Genomic DNA, 19,964 nt, shown 5'->3' with positions numbered 1-19,964 from the left:
CCTGAATTAACAGTGCCCTGCTCGTCAAAGAAATGATCATCTTCTATTTTGTGGGCTGGGGAGGGTGAGTGCAGAGCCACCGAGGCCCAAAAAAGGCATTGGATCCACTGGAGCTGGAGTCACAGGAGGTGGTGAAGCCACCTGACATGGGTGTTTCACATGGGAATCAAACTCTGCTCCTCTGCCAGAACAGTCAGTATTCTTAACCCCTAAGCCATCTCTTCAGCCCTCAAAGTTGTAATTTATAACCTCTCTTTAAAACTCTTGGTTTTACTACTTCTGCAGGAAGGTATGTGAATTTGAGAATTAATTCATTTGAATTTCCAAGTAACACTAAGATTTTAAAATAACCATTAGATTTTAAAAGGGTTTGGGACTTGAACATGAAGATGAATTCAGTCAAAGTTTATTCAGTTTTTATTTTTGAAGTTTTTAAAACGTGTGTGTGTGTGTGTGTGTGTGTGTGTGTGTGTGTGTGATAGGTCAGCAGACAACTTGGTTCTCTGCTTCACCATGTGGATTCCAGGGATGAACTCAGGTCATTATACAGATAGTGGCAAATGCTTTTACTTGCTGAGCCATCTCACTGGCCCAAGAGTTTATACAGTTTAAAGCATGGTATTTAAACATTTTCTGTTTTCTGTCTGGTGGTACTCCCCTTTAATCCCAGCATTCAGGAGGCAGAGGCAGGTGGATCTCTGTGAGTTCAAGGTCAGCCTGATTTATAGAGTAAGTTCCAGGACAACCAGGACTGTATGGGGGAACCTTGTCTCAAAAACCTAAAAAATAAACATTTTCTTTTTTTTTAATTCTGTGTCTCTGTCTGTGTGTATGTGTGTGAGTGTGTGAGAAAGAGAGAGAGAACATGCCTGCTGTGGTGCACAGGTAGAGATGAACAGAAAACTTACAGGAGTAAGTTCTTTTTCTGTATAGCCCTGACTGTCCTGGAATCACTCTGTAGACCAGGTTGGCCTCTAACTCACAGAGATCTACCTGTCTCTGCCTCCAGAGTGCTGGATTAAAGGCGTGCACCACTACCACCCAGATAAGTCACCCTTTGTTTTTAAATTTTCATTTTAATATCGGTAGAAGGAAAAAAAAAAACAGCAACATTACTGATTTAATTTTAAACTTGGCCTGATTAAAAATTCTGTCACTTTCAGACCTGGTGGTGGTGAGTTTGAAAAGAAGAATGTGAAATTTTAACTAAATTTAACATGGACCATTGGTGTTAAGAGTCATCTCTGTGCTGGGCACTAGAGAAGAACAAAGATTGACTTTTTTTTTTTTCTGATTTACATTAGGATGTGGACATGGACCGACAGTCTTTAAGCAGCATAGACAGAAATGCCTCCGAGAGAGGACTGAGCCAGATCTCCAACCCAACAGATGACAGCTGGAAGGGTGCACCATATGCAAGTAAGACCTTTTGTTGTGGGTGTAGTTTCAATATTTCACTGGACAACATGTATGTGACTCAGATATTTGAAAGCACAGAAGTGCCAACAGGATATACCTCTCTCCCAGCTTCTTCTGTCTTTTGTGCCACAGTGTTTCCAGACTTTCTCGCCTTTCTGGAGTAATTTTATCCATATGCCTGCAAATACGTGCACAGACACATTCACACATGTGCCCTCCTCGCCTTTATGCCAGTTATGAGATGGTATGCAATAGTCCCTTTCACTTAGTGCATCATTAACTATCAATACATAAAGTTTTCACATTTTCATACCGTTGCCTGTTATCCCAATAAATCTTTGTTTAGTGGGTCTTAATAGTGGGCACCTGCAGTTTTATTATTCTCTCATTTGTGACTGTCACCCTTGTGTACTGTTCTGCAGGACATAACACACATCCTAGAAATTAACTAGCAGTGGGGTCAGGGGGTAAGAAGAGCATTTGGTATTTTGACAGATGTTTCCCGATTGCCATCTGTTAAGGTTGCACATGTTTGCATGATCTTTGGGAATACCCAAATAAAATTATATGCCTCTGGAAGGATTTTCTCTTTTAAATTATGATTGACTGGTATGAGAACCCATTCTGTGTCTGTCACACTCACCTGGGGCTGTGGTGCTCTGCAAACCAGTTCCAGTTTTTTTCTGATTTGTCTCTCACTGTTGCTCACAGGGTGTTTTGCTCTCTCATTTTGAAAGTAGCTTTAAGAACTGGACTGTGCACTAGAGAGAGAGGACTCAGTGGTTAAGAGCACTGGCTGTTCTTCCAAAGGTCCTGAGTTCAATTCCCAGCAACCACATGGTAGCTCACAACCATCTATAATAAGATCTGGTGCCCTCTTCTGGCCGGCAGATACACATGCAGGCAAAATACTGTATAAATAATAAATAAATCTTAAAAAAAAAAAAGAAAAAAAAACTCCGAAGCACCACAGTAGGATAAAGCAGAGTATAATCCCTGTTATCTTATTCAAGTATAAAAGTTACCTTGAACCCCATTAGAAAGGCCCCTGGGACTGAGGTGTTGTCTTTTGGTAACTGATCACAGCCACTCCCCTCTGCATCCAGGGGAGAAGGGTGTCTGATTTCTCATCGCCTCTAAGTTGGACAAGGTCAAGTATAAATCCTTTCAGTAGAACCACTCAAGGCAGCAAGTGTCTGCATCTGAAGAGAGTTTCAGACCAGAGCCCCTGCTATGCCTCTAGCCAATAGTTAATTCTTTCTCTGACTTCCCCAATTCTACCTCCCTTCTGAGCCCCAACTCTTTGTACAATTCCAGATCTTTGTTTTGGTTTTTGAGCCACAATCTAACATTGTAGCCCAACTGGCCTGAAACTTAACAATTCTCCCACTCCCTGCCATAGCCTCCAAGAGTGTGATATGGCCACCATACCAGGCTATATAGTTTTGGTTTGGGGGTTTGTTTGTTTGTGTGAGACAAGCTCTCTACATGTAATGCTGGCTGTCCTGGAGCTTGCTATTTTAGACCAGGATAAGCTGGAACTCATGGAGCTCCACCTTCCATTGCCTCTCAAGTGCTGTAATTAAAGCTTATTATTTTTTATTTTTATTTATTTTTATTTTATGTACATTGGTGTTTTGCCTGAATGTGTATCTGTGTAAGGGTATTGAATCCCCTGGAACTAGAGTTACAGATAGTTGTGAGCTGCGTGTGGGTGCTAGGAATTGAACCTGGGTCCTCTTGAAGAGTAGCCTCATTTTTTTTTTTATGTTAAAATTTGTTTAGGAGGCTAGAGAAATGACATATCAGTTAAGAGCACTGACTGCTCTTATAAAGGACCTGAATTTGGTTCCCAGTTCTACATGGCAGTTCATAACCTTTTGTAGCTCCAAATCCAGGGCATCTAGTGTTCCCTTGTGGCCTTTTTATATACCAGGTATGCATATGAGACACAGCCATACATGCAGGCAAACATACAAACAACAACAACAAAAATATTTAAGCAACAAAACTATTTTAGCTGTTGCTGAAGACTGAACCCATGATTTCACATGCTAGGGAAACATGCAGAAAGCCGTACCACTTCAAGGATGGAAAAAAAAGTGGCCCAAAAACAAAGACTTAGAAGTGCTCCCCTGACCCTCGAAAACTGAGGTGAGCCTGCCAAGAGAGTCTGGCTGGCATCGGCACCCTGCCCACCTGCCATGAGGATGCAGTCCACAGTTGTGATGCAGGAGAGCTGTGGCTGACAGTGAAACTTGCTGGATGACACAGATCATAGTCAACTTTCTCCTTCAGATCTTTGCTTTCTTCCTTTCCTTTCCAATTTTTCTTAATTTCCCTCTTTCCTTTTTTTTTTTTTCCTCTTTTTTCTTTTCTTCTTTTGTTGTCTCATAACCATATGAAACATTTCCTGAGACATTTCCTGGCATTTTATTTAAACATGCAGCCCAACCCTGATGCCTTCCCTCTGTACCCTGTCATACCAGTAAGCATCACTCTTAGGTCTTACCTAGTGTCTTCAGTGCTTTAGGAGTCTCCAGGGTTTTTATTCATTGGCATGCCACATCACCAAAAAGTGTTCTGGGCACGCTGTAGGAGCTCACTGAGGAGTGCTGAGTCATTGTCAGGGTTAACCTTTATCATCTAATATAGATCAGAAACTGCTGGCCAGCCTCCTCATCAAGTGTGTGGTTCAACTGGAGCTGATACAGACCATTGACAACATCGTCTTCTACCCTGCAACCAGCAAGAAGGAAGATGCAGAGCATATGGTTGCTGCCCAGGTAAACACCCCAAAGCCTGGGCTGGAGCCATCTTGTCCATGGGAGGCTGTGAGTAGCAACAGCTTGTTAGAACCAGCACAGATGGTCAGTCAGTCCTGAGCCCATCATACTCATCTCTGTCCAACCTCCCATTTAGAAACACTGTGCTAGGGAAAGTGTTATCTATCTCAGGAATGACTTCATACTGTTCGTATACAACTTCGCCATCCATAGCTGAGGAAGCTGTGTGGTGGTTCATGCCTGAGGTCCCAACACTCAGTAGGCTGAGACCAGAGAATTGCCATGAGTTCAAGGCCTGCCTGGGATATAAAGTAGGACCTTTTTTTAACAATAACCCCCCAGAAACTGGGGTGAGCAAGCCTGGCATAGTGAGGCACATTTGTAATCCCAGTAGTTGGGAGGTGGAAACTGGGAGGATCTTAAGCCCAAGGCCAACCTTGCCTACACAGCAAGTTTTGAGGCTAGCCTGAGCTATATGAGAACCTGTCTCAAAAACCACAAACAGAAACAAAATCAAGCGAAGAGATAAAAAGAAAACAAAACAAAATGTGAGAGGGACAATATTAAAAACTCCTGAAGCCAGTGAGATGGCTCAGTGAGTAAACATTTGCCATCAAGCCTGCCAGCAAGAGTTTGACCCCAGGACCTGCAAAGTAAATGAAGGGAACAACTCCCCTTTGACCTCTGTGCTGTGGCACCTACACACACACAGACCACATGTTTTGGGTGAGGGGCTGCAGTCAGTCAACCAGAAACCTTTGACCAGGCAGAGCCTCGTCCAGATCCCTGCCTCAGCCTTGCTGCCATCTAAATGGATAAGTACTGCTGAATTTAATAATTGGCATGTTCAAATCTGTCTTTGTTTGTTTGTTTGTTTGTTTGTTTGTTTGTTTTTCAAGGCAGTGTCTCTCTGTGTTGCCCTGGCTGTCCCAGAACTCACTCTGTAGACCAAGCTGGCCTCAAACTTAGAGATCTGTCTGCCTCTGCCTCCCAAGTGCTAGAATTAAAAAGATGCTTTTTTTTCTTTCTTTCTTTTTTTTTTAAGTATTCAGTTCAGTCATTTGTTTTTACAAAGGTATGCAGACACTGCAACTGGCATTTGAGAATGTTTTGACCCCTGTGAAAACAATACCGTGGCCATTAGCACTCTCTTTTGCATCTTTCCTCATCCCTCCTTCCTGACCCTGCGGGTAACCCATCACTTTCTGTCTCTGGATTTGCCTGTTCAGAGCATTTCATATAGAGTGTGTGATTCTTTAATTTAGCAGAATGTTTTGGGTTTGTTGGTATTACACAGAACAGCGGTGTTTCTTTTACATGTGGGTGTGCGTTGTGCTGTGGCCATCCCACAGCACAGTTGCTCCTCTGGCCATTATAACTAATATTGTGTGTGGCAGTGCCTGTTTGTAACCCCACCTGACTCCAGAAGCTAAGACAGGCCCCTCCCTACACAGCAGTACTCCTTCTTACTCATTAGAAAAGAAAAATGTGGCAGTGGCGGCACACGCCTTTAATCCCAGCACTCTGGAGGTAGAGGCATGTGGGTCTGTCTGAGTTTGAGGCCAGCCTGGTGTACCGAGTGAATTTCAGGACAGCCAGGGCCACACAAAGAAACCATGTCTCAAAAAAAAAAAAAAAAGAAGAAAAAGAAAAGGAAAAAAGTATGTAAACATTCATTTTACTGTTATATCAGTTGTTTTGTTTTGGGGTTTTGGGCTTTTTGGTTTTTTTTTATTTATTCAATCATGTATATTCATGTATATGAGCTCTCTGTCTTCATGCATATCAGAAGGGAGACTCAATCCCATTACAGGTGGTTGTGAGCCACCATGTGTTTGCTGGGAATTGAACTTCTGGAAAAGCAACCAGTGCTCTTAACTGCTGAGTCATCTCTCCAGACCTCTTATATCAGTTTTTTATTGGACATGTTTCTTCGGTAGATCCTAGGAGCTGAATTGCTTTGGTCATGTGATGATTATGTGTTTAACTTTGTGAGAAATTTTGAAAGTTTATACAGTTTGAAAAGGTGACAACAGCATTTTACACTCCTTCCAGCGTCATGTGGGGATTCCACTCTCCAGTGGCTGCTGCATCACTGTCAGCTTGATTTTCATCTCCCTGGTTACTGGTTGTGTGTACATGCTTTATGCTTGCAATTATACTAGAATCTTTTACCCCCAATTTTTATTGATATTTCGTACATGGTCTAATGCATTTTGCTCTTATTCAACCGTTATCTTCTCTGTTCCTCTCCCACTGTTCGTCATCCTCCCGACTAAGTGAGCCCCTCTTCAGCTTTCATGGCTTTTCTCCCTAAAAACAAACGTGTGTACAAGTGCTTTGCCTACATGTATATTTGTTAACCAATGCATGCCTGGCCCGAAGAGGGCATCAGATCCACTGGAACTGGAGTTACAGCCTATTGTGAGCCTTCCTGTGGATTTTGGGATCAGCCAGTGCTCCTTAACTGCTGAGCCCTCTCTCCAGCCCTTTAAGAGGTTTATATAAGTGGCCAGCTGTGGTGGTACACACCTCTGGTCCCAGCACTTAGAGGTGGATCTCCATGAATTCAAGGCTGGCCTGGTCTACAAAGTGAGTTCTAGGACAACCAGGGCTTTGTAAAAGACACCCTGTCTCAAAAACAGAAAGAGGAAAGAGGAAAAAGGAAAAAAAAAAAAAAAAAAAAAAAAGAATGCTTTATATGGGTTTACTCTTAGATCTTCAAACATGTTTGAGTTCTTGTTTACCATGTAAGGTAGGAACATAGCTTTTGTCTCAACACTATCTGATGCAATCTTTTCTTTCCCTAATGACTTTTCCTGACACTGTGTTAGGAGTCACTATACGGTCATTAGAAGGGCTATTTCTTGAGTCTCCATGCTGGTTAATGCTCCTGCATCTACCTCTGCGATAGCACCCAACCTACCCTGATTACTGGAGCTTTTTAGTATATTTTGGAAACTGGGCATTCAGCCTTCCAGTCTTGAATGTTTTCAGTATTTCTCTGCCAGTCTAGATCATATATGGAGTTTAACATCAGCTTTTTAAAATAGAGTCTCACTGTATAGCTCAGAGTAGCCTGGAACTCACTATGTACCCCAGACTAGTTTTGGTATCAGGAGTTGTGACCATCCTATCTCGGCTGGGATAAAGGTGTGTTGCAGCACTGTCTGGCATCAGCTGGGATTTTTAATAAGGATTGCTATAGACCAACTCAGGAAATTTTATGGTCTTCTCTCTTCAGCCTCTTATGAGAACGATGATCGATTCCCAGAAATCTCAAGAAATATAAAAATCTCAGAGCATGTCTCAGATTTTAGGCTGCACTTTCACTGACAAATTGGAACACTTTATACACGTTTAGCTGGCTTTTCCATTGAGGCTGACAGCAGCCCTTGGGCTTGAGTGATCACCTGAGCTCAGAGGACCATTTGTCATCAGCTATGCTTGGCAATCACATTTGCAGAGAAAACCACAGTGTTGTAGTGAGGTGCTGAAAGTGCACCCCTGCTTATGCAAGGGAGACAGGAGTGACAACATGAACACTTGCGCCCCGAGCCCACCAGCACCCAGAGACAGACTCTGAGTGGAATTGTCCCCAAGGATGGTTCTGGGAGAATCAAACTGCCTTGTCTGTCTGCCAGCACAGTGCCTCAGTCTCTACTAAACTCTTCGCTCCTCCATCTTGTCTCTCCCCTCCAGCAAGACACACTAGATGCAGATATCCACATCGATACGGAGAATCAGGGCATGTACAAGTTCATGTCTTCCCAGCACCTCTTCAAGCTGTTGGACTGCCTGCAGGAGTCCCATTCCTTCTCCAAGGCCTTCAACTCCAACTATGAGCAGCGAACTGTCCTCTGGCGAGCTGGTGAGGCACACAGGCTTAGGACAGGTCACCCTGGCCACATTCCAGAAACACCAAAGCCTTTGGAGAATTGTCCTATTTTATAATTCTATTTTTTGTTTTGTTTTTTTTATGTACATGAGTGTTTTGCCTGCATGTATGTCTGTATACCACATACCTGGTGTTCAAGGAGGTCAGAAGAGGGCACTGGATCCCCTGAGAATGGAGTTACAGATAGTTGTGAGTCTACATGTGGGTGATGGGTACTGAACCTGAGTATTCTGGAAGAGCAGCCAGTGCTCTTAACCCCTGAGCCATCTCTCGAACCTATATTTTTATGTGATATTTATATCTTTCTCCGAGGGTAATGAGTATAGGAGTTTGCAGAAACATACTGCAAACCTTTGTTACCATCCCTTAATGTTCTCCCCAGATTCCTTGTTTTGTTGAAACAATTTTTTTTTTTTTTTTTGCTATCTGCCCTAGCTAACCTAGAACTTCCTAGTAGCTCAAGCTAGTCTGAAACTCATATCAGTACCCTTGTCTCAGCATCCTGATTACTGGGATTACAAGTATGTGCCACTATGCCTGAGTTTGTTTTGTTTTGGGAAGTTGTTTGTTTGTTTACATGGGGTTTCTTTACATAGCCCTGTATGTTCTGGAACTCACTCTGTAGAACAGGCTAGCCTCCATTTTAGAGATTCACATGCCTCCTGAGTGCTGGGATTAAAGACATGCTCTACCTTGCCTGGCTTAAGTGACTGTTTTAAACCACAGAGAATGTTGTCTTCCTTGTAGTTGCTTTGTCCGTGCCATTGTCTTTTAAACTGTGTTCTTACATGAGCTTTGTAGGCAAAAAAAAAAAAGAAAGAAAGAAAGAAAAAAAAAGCTATCAACTTAAAAAAGTGCTAGAATTCTTTAAAATTTAAAAATTATTGTGTGTGATGACATGAGTACACATGTCACAGCATGTGTGTTGTGGAGGTCAGAGAACTTTGTGGAGTGAGTTCTTCCATCTCAATGTGGTTTCTGGGGATCTACCTCAGGTCTCCAAGCTTACAGTGAGTGCCTTTACCAGCTGAGCCCTCTAGCCTTCTTGAGTACTAGAATTCTTAAGATCTGTTGGATTTGAAATGAGACTAATGGCTTTACCAAGCACAATGGGAGAAGCAGGGCATCTGTACCATTGTTCTGGAGAGTCACAGCTGCCACCATCTGCCTCATTTTTCTTGTGTGACTAGAGGACTGTCCTGGCTGGTTGCATGCATTGCTGATGTAATTGCCTTATCTCTAGGCTTCAAGGGCAAGTCCAAACCCAATCTTCTCAAACAAGAAACCAGCAGCCTGGCCTGTTGCTTAAGGATCCTGTTCAGAATGTATGTTGATGAAAACCGCAGGGATTCCTGGGGTGAAATACAGCAGCGACTTTTAACGTAAGATTATTTTCCCTTTAATTTCACATCATTCTGTAAATTGAAAAGAGTAAGAGAGCCAGGTGTGGTGGCTCACGCTTCATCCTGGTGCTTGGGAGGCAGAAGCAAGTGGATCTCTCTGAGATTATATGTGTATACACACACACACCAAAATAGAGGGAAGGGTGGAAATGAATTTCTCTGAGTTGCAGGCCAGCCAGTACTACTACAAAAGAGTAGGAGAGAAATGCCTGCTCAGCAACATGACATGACTGGCTTCCTCTTGCTGCCTCAGCTATTTCAGGTCCTAGAATTCTGAGCAGAATGGGCAGGGCTACTTCCTTTGCCTCCAAGCCCTCCCTGGGGCTGAAAGAAGTGTTCTGACCTCTGAGTCCTGACTCTAGCTAGCACACAGGGTATGCAGGTTACTGTCCCTCCTGGGAGGAGGTCTAAGGAGTGGCTGTCAGCCCTGTCCTCCTATCATTCCATTATCATTAGCAGGATCAGCACACAGAAGTGCAGCAGTGCAAGCAGGAAGCACTGGTTTCCATCCACTTCCTGAGCATCACTAAAAGGCTGAGGAGCCTCATGTTTTATGTTTTTCTTTGATGCTGGCATATGAATTTGGCCTTGCACAGGCTGAGTACATGTTCTACAGCTGAGCTGCACTCCAGGTCCCCCAAGCCTCCTTTTACTTCTCTGAAACTTAGCACTCAGCACTGACCTGGCAGTGAGGCAGAGTCTCCAGCTCAGCACCGCAGCACACACGGCATTCGGGGGATGTTAACTGTCAAGTGGCTGTATCAATTGTCAACATAGAATTTTAATGTATTCCTATAATGGAATATTAATAGCCATTTGAAGAGGGGGGCTACAGAGTGCAGTGGTAGAGCACTTGCCTACCATATGTGACTCCCTAGGTTCATTTCTAGTATTATACACACACGCACGCACGCACACACGCACGCACACACACATCCAAAAAATAGAGGGAAGGGTGGAAATGGGCTAAAATATCGTCATATGTCCTTTTAAATGATGGAATTCTTTTCCCCTTTTTTACTGTTATTCTCTTTCCAGTTGTCTTACAGTGAGAATAATAAACTTTTGTTTGGTCCTTTGAGATAAATTTTCATGTAGCCCAGGCTGGCCTCAAACTGACTATGTAGACAAGGCTGACATTGAACTCCTGGTCTCTTGTCTCTACCTCCTAAGTGCTGAGACTATAGGTGTAGGAACCATACCCAGCACTAATAAGTCTTGGCTGAAAGAAGAATTATTTAATTAAAGGAGAGATAATGGGTTTTTCCCACCTTTCTTTAGGACAGAGTCTCCCTATATACTACATCAGGCTGATCTTAAACTCACAATTCTTCTAGCCTACTCTCCCCATACGAAGGTCATTTCTTAAATCAAGCCTGAAGGATAATTACTTGCATAGACTCCTAGCATATTTTGTTAGGGTTGTGGTGTAACATTTAAGTCCAGGAGCAAGTTCAGAGTGAGGAAGACAGCTAAGAACAGTGAAGGCCTCTTATGCTTATTGTGCTACAGACTGACAGAGTGCCACTCTAGCCATTGCCAGAGTTGTCATTTGACAGAAGAAATTAGGGCCTGATGGTTTGCCCAGACTGGCACAGCCAGTGTAGGTATTCAGTAGAGTACTAAAGGAGTCTGGCTCTCCACTGAATGTGAAGTGCCAACTACTGTCTTATCAAGCCTGTCTCTTATTTCTAGTGTGTGCAGCGAAGCACTTGCCTATTTCATTACCGTGAATTCCGAAAGCCATCGGGAAGCATGGACGAGTCTCCTGCTGTTACTTCTAACCAAAACCCTTAAAATAAATGACGAAAAGGTACAGTGAATTCCACTGTCTCTTTTAGGCTCTGGTCAGGGTGGGTGCTTTTTCTCCAATTGAGATGACTGTTAGGGACAGTTCTTCAGGAAAGTGGGTGCCTTCAGATGACAGGGCTTTCCCCCGAGAACCCCAGCTGGGAAGGGATGAAGTATGGGCCGTGTGTGGCTATTAGGAATGCTGCTGAAAAGAGGTTTGATACTATACAGTGGTGGCATGGACTAGGAGCCCACATTACAGAATGGAAGAAGCCTGTTGAGGATAGCAAGACTGTTATTTTTATTTTATATACCTTGGCATTATGTTTGCATGTATACCTGTGTGAGGATGTCAGAAACCCTGAAACTAGAGTTACAGACAGATGTGGGTGCTGAGAATTGAACACAGGTCCTCTAGAAGAGCAGCCAGTGCTCCCAACTGCTGAGCCATTTCTCCAGCTCCAATTTTTTTTTTCTTTTTCCTTTTTTTGTTTTTTTTGTTTGTTTGTTTGTTTGTTTGTTTATTTATTTATTTTCAAGACAGAGTTTCTCTGTGTAGCCTTGGCTATCCTGTACTCACTTTGTAGACCAGGCTGACCTAGAACTCAGAGATTTGCTTGCCTCTGCTTCTCTCTCTGAGTGCTGGGATTACAGTTGTGGCTACCTAGCCCAACCAGCTCCAATTACTATTAAAAGAAACTCAATGTCATTAAAATAAGGGTTTGGTGTGGGTGTTTTCTTACAGGGTCTCATATAGCACAGGCTAGCCTAGAGCTCCCTGTGAGCTGAAGATTCCCTGATCCTTCTGCCTCCTCTTCTTCAGTACTTATTTACTTAATGTGGTACTGGGGATTGAACTCAAGGCTTCATGCATGATATGTAGCCCAGGCTGGCCAGGAACTTGTAATCTTCCCGTTTAGTCATATACCACATCATCCAGCTAAATAAGTGTTAACTGCAACAAGTTTTAATAGTAAGAAAAAGCAGCAGCAGTTTTGTAGAATGTCATGGTTTAGGTTGAGATGAATGCCTTTGAGAAACTGATACACATAAAAATTGTTTCATGTCTAACTTGGCTTTCTGCTTTCCCCCCCTGCAAGTTCAAAGCACATGCTTCAATGTACTACCCCTACTTGTGTGAAATTATGCAGTTTGACCTGATCCCTGAGCTCCGAGCAGTTCTGCGAAAATTCTTCCTGCGGATAGGCCTGGTATATAAGATATGGATTCCAGAAGAGCCATCGCAAATTCCAGCAGCACTGTCATTGACATGGTAGCACTGGCTCCCATGGCCACTGTTGTGGTTCTGTAGATTATCCGTCATGCCATCCCAACTGACGAACGAGGAGCCACCCATCGATCATGTTGGGGCTCAAGTCTGGATAGCAGTGGCCTGTACACTGGCCTCATCACAGTCCCAGTGGAGGCCTGTGCTGCCTCATTAAACCATTGCATACCAGTAACTCATTGGGTGGGGAGCCCGTTCCATCTCTCATTCCATTTTACTGACTGAACTGTCAGGTCTGTTGTTGTGAATGCCACCGTTTCCTCGAAGAGCTCCAAGACTGGTGATAAGTTGTTGGAAGTCACCCTCCTTGGGAATAATGAACGTTGCTGTATAGGTTTGTGTTTGTTAGAGAGTATGTTAATAAAATTCCTTGTAACGGCTAACTGCCACCGAAGTACGCCGGGTGCTTTGTTGTTTGAATGTGGTAGAGAAGTTTGAATGTTTGTGTCAGTTTTGGGTCAGCCTAGTTAGATTAAAAATTGTAGGAAAAGAGGGGTGTTTCTTATGTTTTGTTTTGTTATTGTTTGAGTGATTTTCTAAAGTAATTTACAAAGATATATTACTGAAGATTTGATTTAAGGCAGTTTAGTAGACTTAAGAGCTTGCAAGGTTTAAAGAAAATGTAGTGCCTCATGCCTTATGGCTCCCTGGTTTAGTAACTTGGGGAGACAAAGTCTGTAGGAAAAAATATTCTAATGGTGAAGGTATTAGCCCTCCTTGAAGTATTTGTGGGTGGGCGTTCCATTAAATTTTCCAAAATGCATTGTGCGTCTTTGTCTGAAATCTAGAATATGAAATAGTAATGAAAATGAATAATTGACCCAGAGTCGGTTTATCTTTGAGTAAACCTTTTTAGTTTTTACCTCAGCAGAGTGTTAGTATGGCTGCTTTGCATTCCCTGTTAAAGGGATTGTCAGAGGAAGGGACAGTAACTTAGCGTACCCTCCTCAGCCACATATCATGAGTGGAACTAGAGCTTCTGTGGGGCCAGCACAGCTGGACTGTGACAGTGGCAGGGGTGGCACCAAGAGCTTCCGTTAACTTGAGCCGGGAGGTGGATTCTTTGGCAAGATTAGATTCTGGGATCCATATGTTGGTAAAAGTGCTGTGCCCAGAACCACAGTAGAGCGAATTCTGAGTGCTCCCAGCACCCACAGCAGCCAGGCTTGAGGCTTAATCAATTCGGAGCCCATGAGAAAGAAAACTCAGGGCTTCCTTGTCTGCCCTCACCGCTCACCTGGAGCAGCACTGAGTGGCTAACGTGTTATGAAACACATTGGAAACATTCAGACTTCTGCCTACATCTGTCCTACGAATTGGGGTTGTACTGATGTCGACTCTGGTGCCTTAGAAGTCAGTCATCCTTTGGAATGTGTCTGTGGAACTGGACCTTTTTTTCTTTCTAGGGATTCCTGGTGCTTTTGCTGTTTTCTCTCTTGTTTTTGATAGCCTGCCACATGCTCAGTGTAGCCAGAAGCACTTGTATTTATGCTTTTCTTTCCCAAAAAGTATTTTAATTTCTCTACCAAAGGGGAAAAAAAAAAAAGCAGGTTGAGGTTCTTGCTAACACACAGCAGTGGAGAGGGCTGTGTTCCTTAGAGGAAGGGCTGTGTTAGAGTGGGACCCATCCGTTCCATCTTTTCGCTGCCTACCCACCTGTGCTGAGAGGTCCTCCCCGGGTTGCTGCTCAGCAGGCTCTCAGCCATTAGCAGTCCTTGCAGTATGATACCAGACATGTAATCAAAGGACATGAATGCTGTTCAGTGGGCACATCCGGCCTAAGCTGTGTCCCTGACTGGTGGCTTTCCCTCCTGTGTCATGTAACATTCTAACTCATCTACAATAGCTTAGCTCCCTCAGTGTCCCCTGCTGCCTCTAATGTTTTGCCCCTGACAGGGTAAGGATTGTGTCAGTGTGTTTTCTTACTTGCTGAGATACTCGGGCTTGAATTTCTTTATTGTTTTGTTGTGTAAATGATTGACTTTTCTGAATGATGCATTTGAATTGTACAGCAATAGTACTTTGAAAAACGACGTCAAACCATTCAGGGTAATTTTTCTTGTCAGTGGCCAGTGGCATCCCTGACCTCCAGAAACAAGCCATTTGGTATAAATTCTTTGTGGTGAACAAGTCTCTTCTTGTCATTGGCATGTGTGGCTTGAGGCCACCAGACACCAGTGCAGAGCAGGTCCAGCTGTGTATCCTCGTGTACGCTGCCCACGAGGAGGCAGGGTGTAGCATCTTCCAAGGCCTTATTTCTTTATCAGAATGCTTTTAAGTGTTGGCTGTATGTGCTGGGTTCTCTAAAGAAGTTTCTGTTCCCAAGCTGCTGTTCTGAGCAGTTTTGTTTTTGTCTTTTAAGGATATCACCAGCTTTGGCATCTGAGCAACAAACAGTGAATGGGATATGTGATTTCTGATGTGTACCTTCAGAATCAAACACATCTTCCCTCGTGTACAACCAAAGAACAGACATTATGAAATTGTATAGTAATATCTGGAAACACAACCCTTTCGTCCAACAGGTGACTTTTGTACAAAATTCAGAAAATCTATAAAGACAACCCCCTCAAAAAAAAAAAAAAACCTAAACATTTTTTCTTGTTCTTTTGTGATTATGACTGTATATTTAGTTGTCTTTCTAGCTATTAAAAGAACGTGCTGACACATGTAGGCGTGGCCGCCCCACTCAGGTATCTGTTGTTACAGTGCTAATGGATACTGGTTGCAGTAGGCACTGGATCCTTCTGAACTCTGCTTCACTGTTTGTGGTAAGATAGACACAACTGGAGCTTGTGTGCAACCTGGAGTTGTGCTGCCATCAACTTTGTTTTTTTGGGGGGGAGAAAAAAAAACAAAAAACCCAAGCTGAGCATCATAAAAAATGAGTCCATCTGGAAAGCCTTGCTCTCAGAAAATGACACTCATCAAATGTGTGGTTTTTCTCAGTATTCCTAATTTTTAAAAAATTTATCTTGCATATTTGCATCAGACATTTCTTTATATGCAAAATTTATGTTTTTGCTCTTTAAAATGCCTAAAGGTTATTTAGTAGCTACTTTGATTTCATCTATACACAATGATTAAGTGCATTTACTATTGGTAATTTAATGAAAAGCATTCCTTGCCCAATGGATGTAAACATTTTTGAAAGAATAAAGCAGAATTATATAATATGAAATGCTATGTAAAGTTTTCTATGTACAAATATTATGTATAATACTGTTAAATACCCCAATGCTTTGATCAAGTGGAAAATGAATAAAGTTTTAAAAAGTAAAGCTGCTCCTAATGTCAGTTTATATTCTATCAAGCCATAGGTTGGGCTAGTTTGAGTTACAAATTTTCAATTGGGAGTAGGATTTGGCTCCAGGCAGAAAAGATGGCTTAGGTAAAAGTGCTTGCCCTGTAAGCCTGGCTTCCTGAGTCTGACCCCTGGGATCCACATTAAGGTAGAGACAGAGAACCCAGTCCACAAAGGTTCCTCTGGCCTCCACACTTGGTGCTCTACACACGCACACAATAATGAAATAAAAATTAAAGTAGAAAGCAAGACCCATCATTGTCTCAGTCCTGCTCCCTTGCAAGGTATTCTGACAAGCCTGGCAGGGGAAAGGAGGCTCCCTCTGGATGGTTTAGGCTTTTAGGCTTAGGCTTTAAGGCATTTTCTTTTCCCAGCATGAGATTCCTGATTCTAATTTGTTCGGGCCCATTGTTGGGGTAATTTGATAATCACACTATCATCCTGCTTATTGCACAGTTGCTGTGAGTTCAAGAGTGCGGCAGCCATGCCATGCCCAGGAGACAGCATTACTCAACACTCCCCTTCTCTAGCTCTTAAGTCCTTTCTGCCCTCTCTTCCATCGTGGTCCCTGGTGCTGGATGGAGTTGATGGAACTGATGGCCCTTATTAGTATATGATGGTTTTGAGGTGATTCATATTTCCCAGGTTTGCCTTGAACTTGCTTTGTATCAGATGACCTTGAACTTCTCATTTTCCTGCCCCCACATACCCAGTACCTCCATTAGGAGGGGTGCACTGCACTGGTTTTTATGCAGTACTAGGGATTGAATTCAAGATTTCACTCCTGCTAGCCAAACACTTCCAATGAGCTATAACAGCAAAACCAAGAGAATTTTCTGGCTCCACCAAGCTGCACAACAACACATGGCAGCATGGAGGATTGGCCTATGGCCTCATCGTTTCTACCTCAAGCTTCAGTGTGTATGCAAAGCTGAGTGTGTGTCCCTCTTCACATCTGTGTGTAACCTTTTCACGTCTACTACAAGCTGCTGCTCTTTATCCTAGCACATACTCCCTAGAAGTGGCTGTGCAAGAGGTCGTCACAAAACCCATGTGACTTCAGGGAGGCCTCAGATGGGCTGAACTCTGGATGAGCTAACCTACATTGCCTGAGGGGAGGGAGAAACTAGAAGGTAGGAGTGAAGCGCTCTAAGGACGGGGCTGCTCTCAGGCAGCATCACCTGTGGGAATGAGACTTTGGGAATGATGGGGTTGGGAAGGGTGGCATGAAAAGCATGGTGGCCCTGAGGGGTGTATGTAACTCAACAGTAGAGCACATGCTTAGCATGCGTTGAGGTCCTGTGTTTACTCTCTATCACTACAAAAAACAAAAAATACCTAAGTCTGCCGCCACAGCTACTCCATCTATTTGGTTGGCTGGTTGTGACAGGGTCTTAGTCTGTAAACCAGGCTGGCCTTGAACTCAGCAATTCCTGTACCTACCTCTAGCTTCCAAGTTCAGAACTACAGGAATTCATCACAGGACCTGGTTTTATGGGGTGCTGGGAATGAAACCCAGAGGTTAGCGTATGCTAGACAGGATTCTACCAACAGACTACATCTGCAGCAGTTAAACTGATTTCAAATAACTGCTTTTTGGTTTTGGTTTTGGTTTTGGTTTGTTTATTGGTTGGTTGGTTGGTTGGTTGGTGTTTTTGTTTTGGTTTTTTTTTTTTTGAGACAGGGTTTCTCTGTGTGTAACCCTGGAACTCACTGTAGACCAGGCTGGCCTTGAACTCACAGATATCCACCTGCCTCTGCCTCCCAAGTGCTGGATTAAAGGCATGCACCACCATGCCTGGGCCTCAAATTTTTTTAATTAGACTTTTTATGTGTGCACAGAACTGAACATGCTATGGCACACATATGGAGGTGACAGGACATCTTGGAAGAATCAGCCTTCTTCAATCATGTGGATCCTGAGTGTTGGGGGATGGTCTTGTGCACTGTGTATTCAGATGTTGATCTCTGTTGCAGTCCGGACATGGGCACTGTGATGATTATTGATCAATCTCCTGTATGAATGTTGTGTAAAGGATGGTCCCAAATTATCTGATTGGTTAATAAAAACCTGAAGAGCCAATAACTGGGCAGAGAGGTGAGGAGGCAGGACTTCCGTATCCAGTCTGGGGGGTGGGGTCTCAGGTAGAGAGAGGGGAGGAGTTTGTTATGAAGACAGAGTTAGCAGAAGGCAAGGCAAAACTGAGATGGCAAGCAGAAGGGCACATGGCTGGGACTTGTTACAGACTTGAGTAACTGCATTAGAACAGATGACTATCTGCCCAGTTACAGTGCTGTAAAGCTTGTTGTCTGTGTCAATTATTTGGAAACTTGGACACCTGGACATCAAACTCCAGTTGTTAGGCTTGGTGACAAGAGCCATTAGCTAACTAGCCCCAAATTTTCATTTTTTTTAAAAATAAGGGAACAGAAAAGTTCAGCTCAGGTCTATAGTCCCAGCACTCGGTAGATGGAGCAGGAGGATCAGGAGTTCAAGGCCAGACTGCTTACACAGCAAGTTCCAGGCCAATCATGAGAATTGACCTCAAAAACTCTTGTGTTGGCCTTCCTGCTCCGAGGGAAGGGTGTCCTGGGACTCAGAAGCCCAGGAACCACACAGCTCTGAGGTGGGACAGTGTCCCAGTGGAAGGCTATGCTGGAACTCAGGGGCCCAGGAGTCACACAGCTCTGAGGTGGGACGGTGTCCCCACGGAAAGACATCCTGAGACATGGGAACTCAGGAACCACACAGCTAGCTCTGAGAGGTGACCTCTTCAGCAGAGTAGTTGCAGCTCCCAGGGGAGGTATCCCCAGCCAAGCCAAGGAGCTGCTCAGCCCTGCTTCACCTCTTGGCTTCTTCCCTTCTCTTCATTGCTTCTTGGCTTCTTCCAATGAGTCACATCAGGTGACAAATGTCATAAAAGAGATTTATTGGAGGGATGAATCTAGGAATGTCCATCTCTGCTCCTGGGTGATGGTAGCAGAGAACTGAGCAGACACAGCCTTAATATAGGATTTTTTAGGGAGCAGAACATTTGAGGGCAGAGATAGCCAGAGTGAGGGTTGGTGGGATTTCAAATCCTGAGCCTGGGAGCTCAGGGGTTAGTGGGCTTTCCTGCTCAGGGATTGATGGAGTTTTGATTCAGACTCCACCTAAAATTAGCATAATCTAGGCTGGGTCCTACTGAAGGGCTGGAGATGACCTTTGTGACTGTTCCAAAGGCAGGAAACGCTGTTATGACAGTTAGAGAGGTCTAGGGGAGGGGCCTGGCTGCGGGGGCACCTCAGGCAGGACTCTGGCCACTTCCCTGCCTTGAGTGTTTACAAAGTTTGCCAAGGGAGTCCACAGCAAGGAAGAAGCCTTTCCCTGCAACATGAATAGCTGACAGCCACTGAAGGACAGCTCCTGTGCCAGCAGTAGGCTGAGGCAGGAGAGGTGTTTTCACCACGGTCAGCTCCCCCTGAAAAGGCATTGGTGCTCTGACCAAAGCTGCCATTTTGACAGTAGCTGCCGTTTCAATTGCTCCTGCAGCTGTGGCACAGCCTGGGCCTGGAAAGAGGGGCTCTGACAGCTCTGGGGGCCGGGGCAGCAGTAGCGGCAGATAGGCAGGCAGCTCTGATTGAGCTGCTCAGGGACTAAAGTCTAAGCCTGAAAGCCCAGCACTTAAGAACCTGAGACAGGAGAGCTACTGCAAGTTTAAGGCCAGCCTGGGCTACATTGCGAGTTCTAGATCACTCTGGTCTACAGAGTGAGACACTGTCTCAAAACCAAACCAAAATCCAACTAAGAGGAGTCAGAGGATACAAACACTGTTGTTTCCTATTCGGCTCGCATTCAGTGCTGAACTGTGGGGTTTTCTATCTCATGGATTGTACTCAGAACTAAAGCTGCCTCTTAGTTTTTGAGAGATTTGTTCTTATTTGATGTGAATGGGTGTTTTGCCTGACTGCATTTATGTGCATCACATGCGTACAGCGCCTGCAGAGGCCAGACGAGGGTATCAGACCCCCCCCCACCGAAATGGAGTTACACTTGTCAACTACCATGTGGGTGCTGGGATCTGAACCCCGGTAT

The 19,964-nt window shown here is 44.0% G+C and overlaps 1 protein-coding gene across 1 annotated transcript in view; it reads left to right on the top strand.

The window, feature by feature from the left end:
* The window catches only part of Arfgef2 (ADP ribosylation factor guanine nucleotide exchange factor 2), an 88,993-nt gene extending 73,127 nt beyond the window's left edge, over positions 1–15,866 (top strand). Inside the window, exons 34-39 of the mRNA XM_021637923.2 lie at positions 1,305–1,419; positions 4,075–4,205; positions 7,908–8,076; positions 9,347–9,485; positions 11,202–11,319; positions 12,398–15,866. Coding sequence (XP_021493598.1) covers positions 1,305–1,419; positions 4,075–4,205; positions 7,908–8,076; positions 9,347–9,485; positions 11,202–11,319; positions 12,398–12,574 — 849 coding nt within the window. The 3' untranslated portion in view covers positions 12,575–15,866. The remainder of the gene's footprint in view (positions 1–1,304; positions 1,420–4,074; positions 4,206–7,907; positions 8,077–9,346; positions 9,486–11,201; positions 11,320–12,397) is intronic.
* The last annotated feature ends 4,098 nt before the right edge of the window (positions 15,867–19,964 follow it).

This window comes from Meriones unguiculatus, chromosome 4 (assembly GCF_030254825.1).
Source record: "Meriones unguiculatus strain TT.TT164.6M chromosome 4, Bangor_MerUng_6.1, whole genome shotgun sequence".
NCBI classification, from domain to species: Eukaryota; Metazoa; Chordata; class Mammalia; order Rodentia; family Muridae; genus Meriones; species Meriones unguiculatus.
This window is presented reverse-complemented; position numbering and strand designations above follow the sequence as displayed.